This window comes from Morus notabilis, unplaced genomic scaffold (genome assembly GCF_000414095.1).
Source record: "Morus notabilis unplaced genomic scaffold, ASM41409v2 Scaffold100, whole genome shotgun sequence".
Taxonomy (NCBI): Eukaryota; Viridiplantae; Streptophyta; class Magnoliopsida; order Rosales; family Moraceae; genus Morus; species Morus notabilis.
The window spans coordinates 729,431-747,690 of NW_010361820.1; the positions used below are offsets into that span (position 1 = coordinate 729,431).

An 18,260-nucleotide genomic window follows, 5' to 3' on the forward strand; every position below is an offset into this window, starting at 1 on the left:
TGAAAACTCACATACCCTCCTGCATATTGAGGATGGAAGATGGCTTCCTCCTTGAGAACGGGGAAGGCAAGGTCACTTATAAAGGCCTATAAATAGAGCACAGAACACCCAGAAAAGGGTTAGACATCATTTCATTACTAAGAAAAAGCTTGTAATCGGTTGAAATATTAGTGCATACACAAGTGGATTAGGCAAAGAGTTATTGCCGAACCACTATAAAATAACGGTCTCCTTTACATTATTTTTCAGTTTTTATCTTTGATTGAACTGTGAGTGTTTTTGAAGAGGTAATTACGAGTTGTCGGAAAAACACCGTCAACAGTTTCTCTGTGATTTTGTTTTTTGTTTTTTTTTCCCACGTGTTATTTGGTTTTTCGGTTGGCCACCGTTACTAATGGCGGGTTTTGGCTGTTGTGGGCGGTGCGGGCTATTAACTCGATGGTTACCGATCGGTGACTCAGTGGTCACCGATTGATAACTTGTATTGCGATGGATACTGCCTAGTATCGTAACTAAATACCGATATTCTGGTACCTTTGGCGGTTGTCTGTCGGATACTGCCGGGTATCTCGATAAGAAACTCCTTTTGTGACCAGATATCGGCGAGTATCTCAGTGAGATAGTGATACTGTAGTCGGATACAGACCAGTATTTTAAAAATATATTTGGGGGTTGTTTTTTTGTATTTTTGAGTTATGGTGATTTGATTGATAATTTTGAATTGAATTTGAGTTATAACTTGAGTTTTGTTACAGTAAAAAACTCTCAGAAACAGTCACATTTAACTTTTTTTACTACAGTAAAAAGCTCTCACATAAAGTCACATCTAAATTCGAATTAAAAATTTGAATCACCTGATTGAACGGGCCCTAAGTTTGTGTTTGAATGTGCACATTTGAGTTATGATTTGAATTGAGAATCTTTTTGAGTTTGTGTTAGAGTGGATTAAAACTTAAATTTGTAGTTATATAGTATTTTAGTAAAAACTCAATGGTGATGAAAAATTTTAATAGGGTATATATGTGTGATTTTATTCGTCTTTTCATTGTGAATGTATAGAAAAAAAATCATCTCAATTAAAATTAAAACGACAAAATTATGAAATTTTTAATAATAGAAAAAATATTATTCATTAATTTGAGTTTGAGTTTATGAACTCGAGTTGAAGGGAAAACTTGAATTCAAGTTTAGCCTCAAATTCGAGTTCAAACTCAAATTTTACAAAAGAATATGAACTTGAATAAAATTATAACTCGAGTTTAAATTTTTTTTGAATTTTGTTGTAAAATAATAATTCTTATTTTAAATATAGTGATGATGTGATTGTGATATTCTCTGCAAAGACAAATTGACATATGCCAATCTAAGCTTAAAAGTTATAGCAGTTTCCTTTAAAGCCTCAGGGCTCTTGTTTCTTTTTTTTCTTTTTTTTTTTAATGTGGATGGCCACTGATGCTCTAGGGCATTTACCCCCGACCCAAAGGACCCCTTGGAACAGGGCAATCAATAAAAAGCTAAAGAAAAATTATCGGGAAAAAGAGAGAAGTAGACCAAAATTTGAGATGAATTAAAATTAATTAGCCAATAGTTTACATAAATTAATAAATAAGTTAAATTACTGTTTTCATTCATAACTTGTCTGGTTATGAACCATAACTTGATAAGTTATTGTTCATAATTGTCCATAACTTATCTGATTATGAACCATAACTTAACAAATTTATCTATAACTTGATAAGTTATAACCTATTAATTTTTATAATTAAAAATTAACCTCTTACGCTTTTTATATTGGCCTATTTTCTACTATTTTTATCCTGTAAAACCTCATCACTTACAAAATAATAGAGAGTTCTGCGTACCCATCTGGCGAGATCCACCTTTTGTAAGTAGCTCTATTGAGATGAACACGGCTGCTCAAAGCTGGAAGTACTTGGTTCACGACACCGAAGGGCTGGAGTTTGTTTAGTGGGGGTAGTTGGGAGTTTGCATTAAACTGAATAGTACAATTCAAGGAATCTAATAACTCCAAAGTATCACGTAGAAAAGTCATAACACGCCGTTTGGTAAAACTGAAAATTCAGAACAATACCCGTGACTTCTGACTTGGAAACATACAGGAGAAACTGATTTCTAGAGTAAACCCAAGGTTAAAGGAAAGAAAAAAAAAATGTCATATTAAGGACATTATCCACAACAAGATATCAGCTGAAAAAGATGAGTATCTAGAAGATCAAGTACCACTAAAAACAAATTAAGAACATAATTAACTGCATGATCCTGCTCTAAAATACCGAAAGAAAAGAGAATTCATGATTTCAGTCATAGCAGAAGAAACGGTCTGGTCCGTTATGAAGCCTACTCCTTCGAGGACTTGTTAATGAGTGACTTGTGAATGTGAGGAATCACTCCTCCACCAGCAATGGTTCCTTTGATCAGAGTGTCGAGTTCTTCGTCTCCACGGATGGCAAGCTGAAGATGCCTGGGAGTGATGCGCTTCACCTTGAGATCCTTGCTTGCATTGCCAGCTAACTCCAACACCTCTGCGGTCAGATACTCCAAGATCGCCGCAGAATAAACAGCAGCAGTAGCTCCTACTCTCCCATTGGATGTTGTCCTTAATTTCAGAAGACGGTGGATACGACCAACTGGGAACTGCAAACAACATCAAACAACCAATTCATGAATGGGATAGAATCTTCTGATTATGATAATAATATTGTTTATGGCAGAATTTATACCAACAAAATTGACAAATTGACATTATACAGTATCTACTAGTTTCCACTTCTATTATTCATTAGCCATAGCATAAATCTAAGACAAATGGATTTGAAGTACACAAATTGAAAATGGAAAAGAACAAAAAAAAGAACACCAAAACAAAACAAAAACCACCATGAAGTGGCAGTGAAAATCGCTACAAGATATGTGTGTGTTCTTTACATTCTAGGTGGAATTGCGCAAATTAATCACGGCGCACAATGTAACACAATCTCACAGGCATCCAAAGTGGTAGCTACCATGCAAGTATGCAAAGAGGTATTCCATTAAATTCAAGTTTACATGGAAACATAAGAGATGAAAATAAGCTTCTGGAGTTTGGAAGAACATGCAGAGGAGCAATTTTGAAAATCAAATTAGGCCCAGAGCATAAAAGAGAAAAAACTAGATATTACTAGTTCATCAATATCAGTACAGACTACACTATAACCGAGAAGTCGATATTTAGTTGTGTGTATTAAAGGAAGGAAAAAGAGAGGTAGACTAGTTGTAAGCCGTTCATATGATCAAAAAGTAGTGTTTCTGTTAATATGCATTTGGGGTTGAAATGTCTAACACAATCAATAATTACAGGTAAAAAACATCTTCATCTGTAGAATTAGAGAACATGAAAGTTTAAGTCGATGTAAATTGATAAAATTAGGGGCTTTTCAAAGGTCACAAAAATTTCATTCTTCGAATTCAATCACATATACATACATACATATATATATATATATATATATATTGAAGAAGAGAATAAACGTTTCATTTCAATTTTAAAAGACAACATCTAGTTGCCTCGGCAAAAAGTCTCTTAAGTCGTAATAGCATCAACGAGATCAATTTTTATAGTCTCCACAAATCAAAGAATGAAGCAGACATACCATAAGGACTATTTTCGGGCTTTGCTAAACTACTCTATTAGAAACCAAACACGAGGTTGACCAAGTTAGCTAGAACTTGAACCAAGACAAATCTCAAATTACAATGTCCACACTGCAAGGATGAAAATTCACATAGAAATTATCAAAACAACATACAAAGCTTTCATATTAATCTACAAAATTACCCAATCGAAACCGAGTACCGTCCACATGGTTGTTAGTTAAGAAAAGGCTCACATAAAACAAAAATGTTTGAATACATTAAGTTATAAATTCCATTCAAGGTATAAGCAATCTGAGATGTGATACTTATACAAGATTGTATATTATTTTTTGTCTCTAAAACATGAAGAACTCAACCAACTTAGTAGAACAGGTAAAACCAGTGGTTAGGGTTAGCTCAACAATATTGTTATCTATGAACAATTAAAAAAAAAAAACCAGGAAAAAAAAAGTCCCAGAAAAAGTGAATAACAATTTTTCTCTCAGCTTATTTTTTCTTTTTGTTTTTTCTTCTGGGAGCAAAGCACAAACAGAAAAACACAACCCCATTCTCAAAAATTTGGGGTCTCTAGAAAAAGATTCAAAAACCCATAAATATAATCCAGAAGCAAAAGAAGAACAAATCAAAACCCAGAAAGAAGAAAGAGAGAGAAAATATTGATAAACCTGAAGACCGGCACGAGAAGAGCGAGAGATGGGTTTCTTCTTGTCCTTGTCTTTGTTGGCGTTGTTTGCCGCCGATGTCTTGCCCGTAATCAGACCCTTCGCCCCTTTCCCCGACATCTCCCTTAAACAAAAACAAAAAAAAAAACCAAAAAACAAAAATAAAAAAACAAACGAAAAAGGTTTCTTCTTCGAACTCAAAAAATTCCCGAACTCAAACACAACTACTCTCTTACTTTCTCTCTCTAGAAAGATAGTTGAAGAAGAGAGAGAATGAAGAAACGGGAGAAAAAGGGTCTCTTTCCTTGCAAGACTCGTTAAATGGTCCAAGTGAACCTCGGAGGAGGATTACTTATTCGAGGTTCCCAATGACGGAACTGACCCTCCTATGTTTGTTAATTTACGATAATGGTAATTATCCTGACTTTTCTTTTTCTTTGGTTTTTTATTTATTTATTTTTAATTTGGGAAAGCTGGTCCCTTGAAGCTCCTAACACAACGTGATAACATTTTGACTGATTAGTAAGTTTTTTTAATTATTGAATTTGTGTATTTTTTAATTTTTATGTAAATTTATATAAATTGGATAAATATAAAATTTACCTTAATAGTATATTAACGTATTAAAAAAAATCTTTAATATTTTATACCGTTAGAGTTATACTTTAACACTTCCTCTCACGTGTGGGCTAGACAGTGGACAATCGTGTGGGTAAATTAATTAGAAAGCCCAACATGTGAATATTTAAGCCCGAGATATATTAAAGACCTAACACGTGATGACAATTTAAATATGGATAAAGAGTGCAATTACGGGGATTTGAACTCATGACCTCCCGCTCTGATACCATGTTAGTTTACTAATCCATCCCAAAAGCTTAAGCTATTAGGAGGTGGGCTAACAATAGTTTTATATTTTAACATTCTCCGTCAAGGTGACGCTGAGTGGAGCAGCGCCTTTGATGGGGCAAACCCAACTTGTTGTGGAGGTGGGCTGCCGTTTGCTTCGACCTATAATTCTTGTGCTCCCATCAGTCAATGGCTATACTTCCTTGGGGTTTAATTCTATGTGGTAGCAAGCTTCTTATGGAGGTGGCATTTCATTTTTCAATGGCGATTGCGGTGTGTGATGTTCAAGTGCTGTAGTTTGACGACATTTTTTTGACCCTGTTGTGTGTTTCTCGAAGCTTTTAGGCTTCCAAAGTGGTTCTTTCACCCTTTTCTCCTTACCGGAGTCGTTTAATGACGGTGCCGGGATCTATCTTTTTAGTTTGGGTGTATTTTTTTTCTTTTTTCTTTTTTTGTAATAACGATACTTTTTATTTCGTGTTGTTGGTGTATTTGTGTTGTTTCTTAGTATTTGATTATCTATTATGTTTGTATATTAGCGTTGTTAGGTGGTATTTGTGCCATGGGCGATCGATATGATTCCATCAATTGTAGAGGATTTGTTAAAAAAATCATGTTCATTCTCTATCATTGTTGTGTCTTGTTGAGTGTAAGGTTTCAAAATTTGATACTTATTCCTTTTAAACTGTTTATTCAAATTTATTAGTGGAACTAGTTATTCATCAAGATTAGATTTTTTCTATCGTATGCAGCTGTATAAGCTGAAATTTGTTTCTTTTTTTTTTTAACTGAGAAATTTGTGAATATATTATCCCCTTGAAAAAGGGAAATAACCAGAAATAGATTAATTTTTTTTGAAAGGAAAATAAATTGATATTTTAAAAATACTCACTCTACTCTCAATATTTTGTATTATATGTTATTTAGGGAAAAAAAAAAACAACAGATATTCTTACCTTTAAAAAAAATAAATATTAAGGTAATCTTGACAAATATCCCTAAAGAGTGCATAGATTAAGATTTTTACTCTTTACTTTTAATTCATAACATTTTTAGTTAAATAATTACACTAATAAAAGTACATTTATTAAGAATAAAGAGTAAAAATCTAAACTCGTGTACTCTTAAAAATAAATTCTTATTTTTTCTAGATAAATTATGTAGGACTGGAAACCCCGAGGCCCGAATCATAGAAGGCAGGACCCTTCATTTCACAGAGTCCCACATGGCAGGATTTGAAGGACTGCTCATGAAATAAATGCCACTGAGCATTGACAATGAAAACTTCATCATATCTCAGTCTTGTTTATTCTAGGAGAATTTATCATCTGCAAAGCGTAAAAATATACAATATCAGACTATCAATAGATATTATGTCGTACTCTAGTGACATAATTTTATATGAGAATACAGTAATGCAAGCTCGAAGTGAAACTTTCACAAGTTGTCAAAGCAAAACTGCAATTCAGATCGGTAAAGGGAAATAAAATAAAGAGCGAGCAACAGAAGCAAAAATAACACAAGGAATAATAAGATAGAGTTGAAAAACCAAAACATTTCCAATTCTATTGATTTTCAAAAGCTTTGAACCTGTTCAGATCAAGAACGATATATAGTTGTCGTCGCATATACATTCTGCCAGAACAAAAGCAACAGAAAGCACCTAAATTTATAGGGCAAACTTGACATGAGAAGCAACTAAAAATTGGTACCAAAAAGAAGAAACAGAATAGTCTAGACTGTATCTTTATGTGCTTTGGCCAATATCACTCGTTTCCTGCCTCTTCCTTGTCTCCAGACTTCCCTTCATCTGCAATGTTGAAACCTTCGATCTTGCGTGAGACCTCGTCTGCAATTACTTTCACCTTTCCAGTTGATCCGTTTGCTCCATGCACTTCTGTGTCTTCATTGGTCAAAGGGCCAGTCTGCCATATTCTAATTGTTCCGTCCTCTGATCCCGAGGCATATGATTCCCCTCCAGGCGAGAACCGCACACAATGAACGGGACCATGGTGACCCTTGTTGCATGCTGCACCCAAATAAAATAAAAGAATTCAGAATTAGAAACCTCAACTAAGGCTAAAAGAACAAAAGAGCCAAATCTACTTTCAGGTAAAAAAATATTTCTCCATATATGTTAGATGAAAATGAATTTATATTGGAGCACGTACTAATCTCGTTGCCAGTGTGAAAATCAAATACACGGATCCACATATCTTCTCCCCCGGCAATGAACTTGTTCCCATATTTTGGTTCCAGTGAAGCCGACTCCACTGTGCATGGCATGTCGTAGCTTTTCACCAAGCCAAAACTGGAAACAAATACAAAACATCATAAACCAAGCAAGAAGAAACTTTACCATAAAATATGAAACCATTTGAGTTCCTGACTTACTGATTTGCATCCCAGAATTTAACAGTAGATCCGTCAGCAGTTGTTATGTACCGACCATCTTGACTCACTTCAGCACTAGTGACTGATGACTTGGTTTCAAGAGTTTGAACTATTTTTCCACTCCTTACATCCCATAATCTGTATGGTCAACAGTCAGCAGTCACTACAAAGGTTATAAAACCAGGGCAAGCATAATAAACCATTCAGACCTTTAAAATAAGACTGATAAGACTTTGAATGTCAAGTTCTTTCTCAAGATATGCATACCTGACACCCCCCAAATCAGTACAAGAACTTAATATTGTCTGATCGCTGTGGAGCCAGGCAACAGTTCTAATTGAACCAGGGGATTTATCCACTTCCCTGGGAGGAGCATCTGGCCGATTCAAATCATAGATGCGAAGAACTTTTTCTAACCCACCGGTCAGTAAAAGGTGTGTATCCTGCAATCCAGTCAATTAGCATCAAAAGATAAATACTCAATCACCAAACAAATTACATATACTTGTGTACATGCACACGTGTTGTGTTAATGTGTGTGTGTAAGCTCAGACAAGTAAATTAAGACCGGAGTAGCAAAATAAAATTCTTAAGATCCCAACATAATATTAGATAGACGGTGATTGTTTTGGAGCTATTATGTTTTAGTGGTGATATCTTGCAAGTAATCTTACACTGAAACATGCAAATCTTTTGATCACAACAAGCAACAAAATAATCAATATTAGGATTATGTTTATCTATTTTTATTATTTTAAATTTATTTTATGTTTATCTTCTTTTTAGAATAGGATTAGGATTTCATTCCCTATAAATAGATTAGTGGTTGTTATTTTGAAAAGGGCTTTTGATGATTAATGATATTAAGATTATTGGTTTCTCCCTTTTGAGTTCTTGTTCTTCTTGGATTTCTATCTCTCTCTTGATTATTCTTCTCTATCTTAGTTCCGTTTCTCCTTATTGATTTTGTTCTTTCTCTATATTCTATCTCTGTTCTTCTATTCTATCTGGTCCTACATCATTACCCTACACAAATCCACTCTGAATTCAAAGAAATTTCTAAAGTAAAGGTAACTATTCCAAATAGGCGCAAGTTTGGAGGGAGAAGCTACCTCAGAGAAGGCACAGGCTCGAACAATGTGCTTATGTTCAAAAGAATGTAGTACATCCCCAGTTAATGCATCCCAAACTTTTCTGCACGTTAATTCAACATAGTACATTAAAAAAAAAAAAAACACACGCACAATGTACATTATACTGTAACTCCACCATGATACATAATGCTGTTTTTTTCTCTTTCATTGGGATTTGAATTCTCTACTGTTTTATGAGATATCCAAAAATACAGTAAAAAGTAGAAGGCCTGGAATAAAGACTGAAACAAAGTCCATTTAACCATCTTTAATGGTTTTTAGTTCAGCAAACAGAAATCAAACACCATCTATAAATTAGAATCATAATTTTCAACTCTGAAACAAATGAGAATGGTGAAAAATAGAGGACAAATGAAGCTTCCATAATCTGGTACAACTCACAGAATCAAATATGTTATGCAAGGACAATGTGATAAATAAGACAATGGGATGTATGGTTAGAAGTAAAGCATTTGTTCAGTAGCGCATTTACTAGTCCGTAAAATTGGATTTAACCTGAGGAACTGAATTTGGAATTGAAATGTAAGGAATTCAATATTTACCAAGTTAAGAGAAGGAAAAAAAAAAGTAGATTACTGAAATAACCTTTCATCATTTTTTATCAGTTAAAGTAGTAAAGGGGAAATCCGGAACTTAATTTCGACCGAGTCCCTCCAGAAAAGTTTATCTAAATAGGAACTAAACTCCTGTTTTTGTTGTGGGGCCTACAGGAATTAAGTATTTGATTCCTTTATTGAACAGTAAATACTAAATACGCTGTGAGTACGTGTCACCCCTTCAAGAAATAAGTAGTAGATACTAAATACGCTGTGAGTACGTGTCACCCCTTCAAGAACTAAGTATCTTACCCAGAAAGGAAAAAAAGAATAACCTATAGATCTTTACCGATATGCATAAGTAAACTATGGCAAACGCGTCAAAACTAACGATATCAAGACATACACATGCATTTCAACTACTCTCCATTGTTAAAACCGTGCAAACTTAGAATGACTCAGACAGAGAACCAAATACAATATCGCTTTAAGTAATGAACTTCGCTAACAAAATACACAATGTTTCTAAAAAGTACAAAAGTCAAGAAGAAAAATAAAACCAACCATACTACAAAAACGCACGTGAAAGTGAAAAAGAAAAGAGACGTACGCAGAAAAGTCCGCAGAACCAGTTGCAGCACGAAGAGCATTGGTATCCAAGCAGCAACTCCACACTGCACCTTTGTGCCCCTCAAATGTTCCAATCCAATCTCCAGTCTCTCCATTTCTCAGCATAGGACTAGAATCTACAATTTTATTGCCCAATAAAACCAATTAAGCCAAAACCAAAATATCAATAACCATTACTCCACTATATCTATTCACTAGAAGGCATTACTACAAAGCCCAAATATCAATAGCCATTACTACACCATATCTATTTAATAAAAGGCATTACTATAAAGCCAAAATATCAACAAGAATTACTACAATTCAGTGAAAATTTGTACAGATTTTCTCTATAGAAAATCAAATGTATCAAGCTCTAAAATACGTCATAACCCAAATACAATCTAGTGATTGAAAACCCAAAAATGAATTTCTTTATTTTTTTTTCCTAAATATAAAACGTACCCTTGCTAGCGCTGATGAGGAAAAACCCATCAGGAGTAATTGGACTGTAGAACAGATCAACCACAGGACGGGAATGGCCATGGCAAACAAGCGGAACAGCCAACTTCTTCTTATCCATTACAATTACAATCTCAAAACAATCTTTACCCACAAAAACGAAAGTATTTTTTTTTTAACCTGATCTGTATTCCAAAATTCAACCAAAAAAAAACCCTAACACAAACAAAAAATTTCCTTTTTTTTTTTTTTTCTATTTCCTTTAAAGTAAGCGTAAATCAAACTGCGAAAACGAAATTGGCGATGAAAATGATTCGTCAAACGGTATGAGATTTTGTTAGAGAAATCTGAATGATTGTACAGAGATTTGGCGGTATATTTCGAACACAGGTGGGAAACGACAATTGATTGAGAAAATTGAAGCGGATCCGCACCTCCTAACCCTTAACAATGGCTCTGAAACGATCGAATCTAGAGGAAAATCGCCAAGAAAATTTGAAGTTTCTAGTCAAAAATCTAAAAAAGAAAAGGAAAAAAAAAAAGGAAAATAGAAATGTTAGAGAGAGATAAACAGAGCTATAGAACAAAGGGCTAGGCGCAAAGACAATGGCCGAGAAGTGGATTGCTTTTATAGTGTCGTTTTGGGCTTTCCCAGTCCATTCCCATCTGCTAATTCCGCTTTTCTACCGTTCCGTTCAGTGTCGTACTCAGGACGTACTATCGGATCTGCCTTTTCCGTTAGCTGACGGTAGGGTTGGAACTTTGGGCCGGCGGGCCGGCCCGAGGCCCGAATTTTTGGGGCTCAGCTGGCTGGCCCAATTGCCGGTCCGTCCAACTTTATATGTTCGGACAGCCCGAATTTGGAAAAACTCCGGAGTCCGCCGCCGTGTTGTCGTCGTTAATTGTCGTCCGCCGGAATTTTTTTTAAATTTTCCGGCCAGAGCCCGATTTGCCCTAACCCGCCTAACTGCTCGAAAACCCGAACACTGTCAAAATTTTGACCGTTGGAGCTCGACCCAAGTTGAAGCCTAAAAACCCGATATGCCTGAGCTGCCCAAACTATCCGATTGCCCGAAAACGCGTCCAACGGCTAGTTTTTTGAATTTCTGCCCGAACTCGACCCGCCGAACCAAAAGTGGCCGTTGCATCCATATATTTTTGAAAAAAAAATCAATTTTTTAACCCAAAAATTTTCCTATAAATATCCTTCATCCCCCACACATTTTTCTCACTTAAACTCTCTCAATCCCTCTCAATTTCTCTCAATCTCTCAAATCTCTCTCATAATTTTTCTAAAAATTATCACATTATCCTAAAGCTCTCTCTCTCAAATTGCTCTTATTTTTTTTAATAGATCCCTTTGGTTATAGTGGTATTCCCGTTGATGCCCAACACAACGTGGAAGAAGGACAATTTCTCACTAATGAATTTGTTACGCAGGAATCTACTAATCTGAGTTCTAGTGGACGTACTGGAGGTCGTGGTCGCAATTGTGGTAGGAGTGGAGAAGCGGAGAGTGCAAGTGCGACTGCATCTGCGTCTGCAAGTGTTGCAACCTCTAGGAGGAAATGCAAGCGCACCTCGACAGTTTGGGATCACTTCGACACAATTGAGGAGATCGACAATGAAGGTAACACTAAACATATAGCTTAGTGTAAATATTATTTATCTAAATTACAAGGTGACACCATTCACGGCACCACACACTTGAAAAGACACTCTGAAAAGTGTCTTCAAAAGCTTAGCCAATCCGGCCGACCCGAACTCCGTCAAACACAATTATCTTTTGATCACGCGACCGGTGGTCTAACCACTTGGAAATACGATCCGCAAGTAGATCATATGGAAGTTGCGAGAATGATAGCTGCTTTAGATAAACTACTTAGTTTTGTAAAGCATCCTAATTGGCAACGATACATTAAGGTTGTACATAATCATAATGCACAGTTCACTTCAAAAACTACTCTTAGGAAAGATTTATTAAAATTATTTAAAAAAGAAAAAGAAGCATTAATAAACATTTTACACTCGACTAGCGGGTGTGTTGCGTTAACGACAGATATTTGGTATGTTGTTGCCAATAAAGATTATTTAGCTGTAACCGGACATTACTTTAAAGGATTTGATTTAGATAAGAGAATATTAGGTTTTAAATGTGTTCTAAGATCACATAACGCAGATTTAATATATAATACAATTTTAAACGTAATTGATGAATCTAGATTAAGAGATAAAGTAATGGCTATAACATTAGATAATGCTAGTGTCAATTCAAAAGCAATTGAGTTCTTTGAAAATGATTTAAGTTTATTCGGCGACGGTACTATTTTCCACCAATGTTGTGCATGTCACGTAATTAATTTAATAGTTAAATCCGGTTTAAAAGAAATGGGTAATCACATTAAAAGAATTAGAGATAGTCTTGTATGAATTCAAGGTAGTAATCAAAGACAAGAAGATTGGTTTAGGTTCTTACAAGCATTAAATATACCTCTTAGAGCATTAGTGTTAGATATGCTTATAAGATGGAACTCAACTTATATAATGCTTCAACAATGCAACCCCTATAAGGATGCTATAACAAACTATATGTGTGCAAAAGTAGGAGTATGACATATAGACGCATATGATTGGTAAATTGCCGAAGTTTTGTATCAATTTTTAGGTAGGTTTCATAAAGTTACTCTAAAACTTAGTGTAACATATTACCTAACATCACTTTTAACTTTAGGTGAACTTTTCAGAATTAGTATTTTATTTAGCGAATATAGAGAGGACCCAATATTAGGAGTTCCTATCCAATCTATGGAAAAGAAATTTATAAAATATTGGTCTAAGTTGCATTTGTTGTATGGTTTAGGTACTATTTTTGATCCTAGATTAAAATTAGATAGTTTAGAAAGTGGTTTAGAAAACTTAAGTGAATTTTTAGGTATCAATTGTTCGGACCAATTTCTAATAATAAAGGCAAAAATATATTCGATCTACAGTAAATATGATATTAGGTTTAGAAACACAAACTCTAGAGTACAGGAACCGCAACAACAAGACGAAAACCCGCATTCATTCTTGAATGTTTTCGGGTTAAAGAAGAAGAAGAAGACAACTCAAACAGAAGCGGGGAGTGGATCTTCATCAACAAGTGGCAGTGGCGGCGGCAGCTTCAACGAGCTTATGTCGTACCTCAGTGAAGGCTTAGTAGTCGACGGTACTAGAGAATCGTTTGACTTATTTCAATAGTGGAGGGCACGGGCATTAACTTGGCGAATCCTAACTCGATTGGCAATGGATATATTTTCGATCCCACTCTCCACTATTTCATCCGAACAAGCCTTCAGTACGACACGAAGAATACTTTAGGAACGCCAGAATGCATTGCAAATGGACATTGTTGAAGCCTTGGTCTGTATTAAGGATATGGATCGGGCCGATCAACGTCTACAGGATACAATTTCGCCGGCAAGCCAAAAATGGATCGATGAATTTAATCGATTAACATTTAATTTTGAAGACGATCCTTCAGCTTCAAATTAAATTGTAAATTTGTAATTTGTAAATATGTATTTACTTTTGACATTGTAATTGTATAACTTTGTAAGTTTGTAAAATTTGTAATTCGTCACAAAATGATTGCACTCTTTTTTCATTGCCAAGTTTTTATCCCAATTAAGTTTTTCTTGGTAAGATTTTTAACAAGACAATCATGAATTATGAATTTAAAAATTAATATACAAAATTCATTTATTAAATTGTGTTAATAATGTCTGTTGAATGTTGATTTTGGGTTTTATATAATTTTAACACAAAATAACTTAATAATTTTAAAAATTAAAATTTTTTTAAAAAAAATTTCGGGCTATTCAGGCGGGCTCAGGAAGCCAAATACAAGACTGCGGCCCATTCAAGGGCATTTTCGAGCTCGGGCGGACGGCCCAAATTTTTTGGGTGGGTCGGGTCGGGCTCGGGTAAAAACTCAATATTTTCAGGTGATCGCAAGCGACCCGTCTAAAATTTCAGCACTAGCTGACGGTTTTTTTTTTATTTAAAAAATTGGACTGTCGGGTTATTTTCTCTATGGGCCTGACCTGGTTCGTATGTAACGGGCCACTATCCGCACCACCTATATTGAGGAAAATTTGTCCGCACCACCCAAGTGCTCATAATAGATATTTATGTTAAATAACTCATATAATTTAGAGAGATTTACACATATAGTAAAATTTGAGTATGTTTAAATTTGAATTTAACAAAAATTTTAAAATATTTTTAGAATAGTAAAATTTTATATCATTTTTATATTATTAAAATAATAATTATATCATTATATAGCAGAGAATATGATATTATTATGATAATTACCATGTCATTTTTGCTGTATTTGTAATATTTTTAAAATTTTGGTAAATTTCAACGCAGGCTATGAAATTTTGATGTAGTGTAATTAGCACTATAATTTGGGCTAATTTTCCCTAACAAAGGGATGTCAGGCCCAGTTTCCTTTTATATGGCCCAATAGCTTCTAGTCAGGCCCGTTACAAAGCCCACAGTTACCGTGTCATTGAATCGCATCTCAGTCAGTGATATAGAAGAACATCTCCCTTCAGTCATTCACCGACTTATTACGCAAGGCAAAAAAGCAAGAAATAAAAGCACAAAAAAGTGAATCACCAACCAGAAAAAAAACTCCCTCAAATCTCAATTGAAGCCTCTTCAATGGCGGCGGGGGGAGGGGAATCGAAGCAAGCCGACGCGATGCCGGAGGAGACTTGCTCGGCGAAGGCCGCCGTGAAGCAAGGCGAGGGTCTCCGGCAGTACTACCTCCAGCACATCCACGAGCTTCAGCTCCAGGTCCGACAGAAAACCCACAATCTCAATCGCCTCGAGGCTCAGCGTAACGAACTCAACTCCCGAGGTCCGTGTCTCTTTGACCTAACCCTAATTTTTGGATTTGATTTTCGTGTTTGCTTAGGGCCGATTGGGATTTTGATGGTGACTACTGAATTTGTTTAGGGTTTTATTGGACTTGTTGAGATTAATTATATATATACGGCTTGAAATTGCTGAATCGCTTAGTTCTGGTTAATGTAAGGAAAGAATGAAACGCTTGAAAAGAAAAAGGAGATTTAAAACTGTGAACTTTGGGCAGGAAACTTTTTGAATTGGGCAGTTTGAATTTCAAGGAGAGAGGTTAGTATGGAAATTTAGTTGATGGTGGATTATCCAAGTATGTTCAGTGTTTGCTTGAACTTGTTGAGATGGATTTCCCCATTATGATTGTTAATGTAATTTTGTAAGGGAAATAATGAAATGCTTGAAAAGTAAAGGAGATTTAAAAAATGGGAACTTTGGTTTGAAAACGTTATGCTTTATTGAGACTTGTTACTGGATGCGAACTTATATCTTGTAGATTTTGTTGGCAGAAGCAAATCCATCCAGGTTAGGTTAAAAGTCTTATTTTCTATTGTTATTTGATTTTAATATTTGGGGTCAACCAAGAAGATGAAGCAAAAGGGTTTACTAGGACAAATACTTGAGCAAGTATGAGTAGGTTTGACTAGTCCTGATGAAATTGATTACTTGTTTTACTAAAGTTCCATATGATATGACGTTAAGGGGTAGATTTGGTTTTGTTGGGGGGTCGATTTTGAACATATGCCTCCTTGTATAGTGTATAGTTTGTGAATTTAGAATCATTTCATTTGATCAATGATCTTACGAAAGTATTCAAATGAAACAGTGAGGATGCTTAGGGAAGAGCTGCAGTTGCTTCAAGAGCCTGGATCTTATGTTGGTGAAGTCGTTAAAGTAATGGGAAAAAACAAGGTTTTGGTCAAGGTTAGTATCAAGTTGTCTTCGATGATACTTTTTGTTATCGGAAACTTCGTACTGTAAAGGGTATTTGTTTTGAGCTTTTCTGTTTCTTCTTTTTTTTGCAGGTTCATCCAGAAGGGAAATATGTTGTTGATATTGATAAAAGTATTGACATCACAAAGATTACCCCATCAACTAGAGTTGCTCTCCGCAATGACAGCTATGTTCTTCATTTGGTCTTGCCAAGCAAAGTTGATCCTTTGGTCAACCTCATGAAAGTTGAAAAAGTTCCAGATTCTACATATGACATGATTGGTGGGCTTGATCAACAAATCAAGGAGATAAAGGAGGTTTTTCTTGATGCATTATACTTTAGGAATTTCTTTACTGTTCTTCGACTCCGTTTTGTCTTAGTTCCATAAAGGATAGTAGTTTCTTGTTATTTATGCATTTATGCGTGATTAGAATTTTGAAATATGTTTCTCAGGTCATTGAGCTTCCAATTAAACATCCTGAATTGTTTGAGAGTCTTGGAATAGCTCAACCAAAGGTAAAACTGGTTTCAAGTTATAGCATCTGGTTAAATTTACTTTATAGGCATTGGCTGTTAGTTTTGGTCTCTAAATCTACTGATTCTTCTACAATAGGGTGTTCTGCTGTATGGGCCACCTGGTACAGGGAAAACACTTTTGGCTAGGGCTGTGGCTCACCATACCGATTGTACCTTCATCAGAGTTTCTGGTTCTGAGTTAGTTCAGAAATACATTGGAGAAGGCTCTCGAATGGTTAGAGAACTTTTTGTCATGGCCAGGTTTGTTTTTATCTTTTAATTCGATCTTCGTTTCAATATTTTCTTTTGTGTTGGGTGTTGACATATTAGCCTTTTTCCCTTTGGTTTCTTTAAGTTCTGTCACCTACTTAATTCATCTGTTTATGTTAAAAGGCTTTGGCTTCATTAAGGTGAGGTTCTATTAACCTTTTTGTAATTATGATGTATGGAATGTTTGAGGTTTGGTGCAAGCAATGATATGAAACGTATTGTGCATATAAGTCATGTTCCCCGCTAGTGGTACCCCAGAAACTTTGGAGTTTCATTGACGTGTTATGTTTGTTTTCTTCATATTCTTGTTGAATGCATGCTTTGCTTGCAATAAGTGGACAAGTATTGTTTGTTTTCAGGGAGCATGCTCCATCCATTATTTTCATGGATGAAATCGATAGCATTGGGTCTGCTAGAATGGAATCTGGTAGTGGAAATGGTGATAGTGAGGTGCAGCGGACTATGTTGGAGCTGCTTAACCAGTTGGACGGATTTGAAGCATCAAACAAGATCAAGGTATTATATTATATGGGTTTAGAATGCTTATGTACTTGCATTATGTAAATATGCATGTTGTCCAAAACCTTTTCTCAACTACTCCTTGTTTACAGGTTTTGATGGCAACAAATCGTATCGATATTCTGGATCAAGCGCTTCTTAGGCCAGGGAGAATTGACAGAAAGATCGAGTTTCCAAATCCTAATGAGGAGGTAAACTCCTCTGACTAGTATAGTTAATTCAGCTTAAACCTATTTTTTCATAGATATATGCTTTTATAGCACAAATGGAGATCGATAACTTGTGGTCAAAGATGGAGAATGATTACTGGTGGTCCTCATGATTGTTCTCTGGTGTCTAATTGTTTATGTATGCAATTTGTTGTGCGTTTGGGTTATGTGAATGTTGGTCCAGTTTCATTCCAGTAATGGGCAATGTGATTCATAAGGATACATTTTCATAATGCTTTGATGAAACAAATTTCTGCTCACAACATGTGGTAGCTTCTAAATACAATACTTTCATGCTTTAAAAAATTGCAGTCTCGTTTTGACATCTTGAAAATTCATTCAAGAAGAATGAATTTAATGCGCGGGATTGATCTGAAGAAAATTGCAGAAAAGATGAATGGTGCTTCTGGTGCAGAACTCAAGGTATTTTATTTATCTTCATATGACAACTGCATCTATTGGTCTCTTCCCCGGTCCATTCTCGATGGGACCACAATGTAGTCGCGTTCTTACGTGATTCTTCTGCCAATATTAATGCTTATTTTCCATTCTCTCCTTTCCACAGGCTGTGTGCACAGAAG

At 35.4% G+C, this 18,260-nt stretch overlaps 3 protein-coding genes across 5 annotated transcripts in view; 1 reads left to right on the forward strand and 2 right to left on the reverse strand.

Annotated features, from left to right (window-relative positions):
- Positions 1 to 2,150: 2,150 nt before the first annotated feature.
- On the reverse strand, positions 2,151 to 4,627 carry LOC21408321 (probable histone H2A variant 3). Its single transcript, XM_024167297.1, has 2 exons — positions 4,320 to 4,627; positions 2,151 to 2,655 (listed from the first exon to the last, which is right to left on the reverse strand). Exons 1-2 carry the CDS (start codon positions 4,434 to 4,436, stop codon positions 2,359 to 2,361), a joined length of 414 nt encoding a protein of 137 aa, XP_024023065.1. The 5' UTR covers positions 4,437 to 4,627; the 3' UTR covers positions 2,151 to 2,358.
- A 1,657-nt stretch (positions 4,628 to 6,284) lies between these two features.
- On the reverse strand, positions 6,285 to 10,516 carry LOC21408322 (serine-threonine kinase receptor-associated protein). 3 transcript variants are annotated; one of them, XR_002902416.1, is made up of 8 exons: positions 10,324 to 10,516; positions 9,860 to 9,995; positions 8,672 to 8,753; positions 7,827 to 8,002; positions 7,560 to 7,697; positions 7,337 to 7,476; positions 6,878 to 7,194; positions 6,285 to 6,493 (listed from the first exon to the last, which is right to left on the reverse strand). XR_002902416.1 is itself a non-coding variant. In XM_010100674.2 (7 exons), exons 1-7 carry the CDS (start codon positions 10,439 to 10,441, stop codon positions 6,932 to 6,934), a joined length of 1,053 nt encoding a protein of 350 aa, XP_010098976.1. In that variant the 5' UTR covers positions 10,442 to 10,516; the 3' UTR covers positions 6,701 to 6,931. The 3 variants fall into 3 exon arrangements, 1 of the variants encoding a protein (XP_010098976.1); XR_002902415.1 differs by having other exon boundaries at positions 6,756 to 7,194; XM_010100674.2 differs by lacking the exon at positions 6,285 to 6,493 and having other exon boundaries at positions 6,701 to 7,194.
- Positions 10,517 to 14,924: 4,408 nt separating this feature from the next.
- Positions 14,925 to 18,260, forward strand: part of LOC21408323 (26S proteasome regulatory subunit 8 homolog A) — a 3,959-nt gene continuing 623 nt past the window's right edge. Inside the window, exons 1-9 of the mRNA XM_010100675.2 lie at positions 14,925 to 15,232; positions 16,058 to 16,155; positions 16,257 to 16,481; positions 16,619 to 16,681; positions 16,779 to 16,942; positions 17,311 to 17,467; positions 17,563 to 17,661; positions 17,992 to 18,102; positions 18,245 to 18,259. Of these exons, the coding sequence (XP_010098977.2) occupies positions 15,034 to 15,232; positions 16,058 to 16,155; positions 16,257 to 16,481; positions 16,619 to 16,681; positions 16,779 to 16,942; positions 17,311 to 17,467; positions 17,563 to 17,661; positions 17,992 to 18,102; positions 18,245 to 18,259 (1,131 nt within the window). The 5' untranslated portion in view covers positions 14,925 to 15,033. The remainder of the gene's footprint in view (positions 15,233 to 16,057; positions 16,156 to 16,256; positions 16,482 to 16,618; positions 16,682 to 16,778; positions 16,943 to 17,310; positions 17,468 to 17,562; positions 17,662 to 17,991; positions 18,103 to 18,244; position 18,260) is intronic.

Bases quoted from the DNA above. Each gene is read 5' to 3' on its own strand.
- LOC21408321 (XM_024167297.1), bottom strand. From the start codon at position 4,436: ATGTCGGGGAAAGGGGCGAAGGGTCTGATTACGGGCAAGACATCGGCG. The intron at 2,656-4,319 runs GTTTATCAATAT...TGTTGTTTGCAG, and splicing joins CTTCTCGTGCCGGTCTTCAG to TTCCCAGTTGGTCGTATCCA.
- LOC21408322 (XM_010100674.2), bottom strand. From the start codon at position 10,441: ATGGATAAGAAGAAGTTGGCTGTTCCGCTTGTTTGCCATGGCCATTCC. The intron at 9,996-10,323 runs GTACGTTTTATA...ATAAAATTGTAG, and splicing joins CCTCATCAGCGCTAGCAAGG to ATTCTAGTCCTATGCTGAGA. The intron at 7,477-7,559 runs GTAAGTCAGGAA...ATTTGTTTCCAG, and splicing joins AAATTCTGGGATGCAAATCA to TTTTGGCTTGGTGAAAAGCT.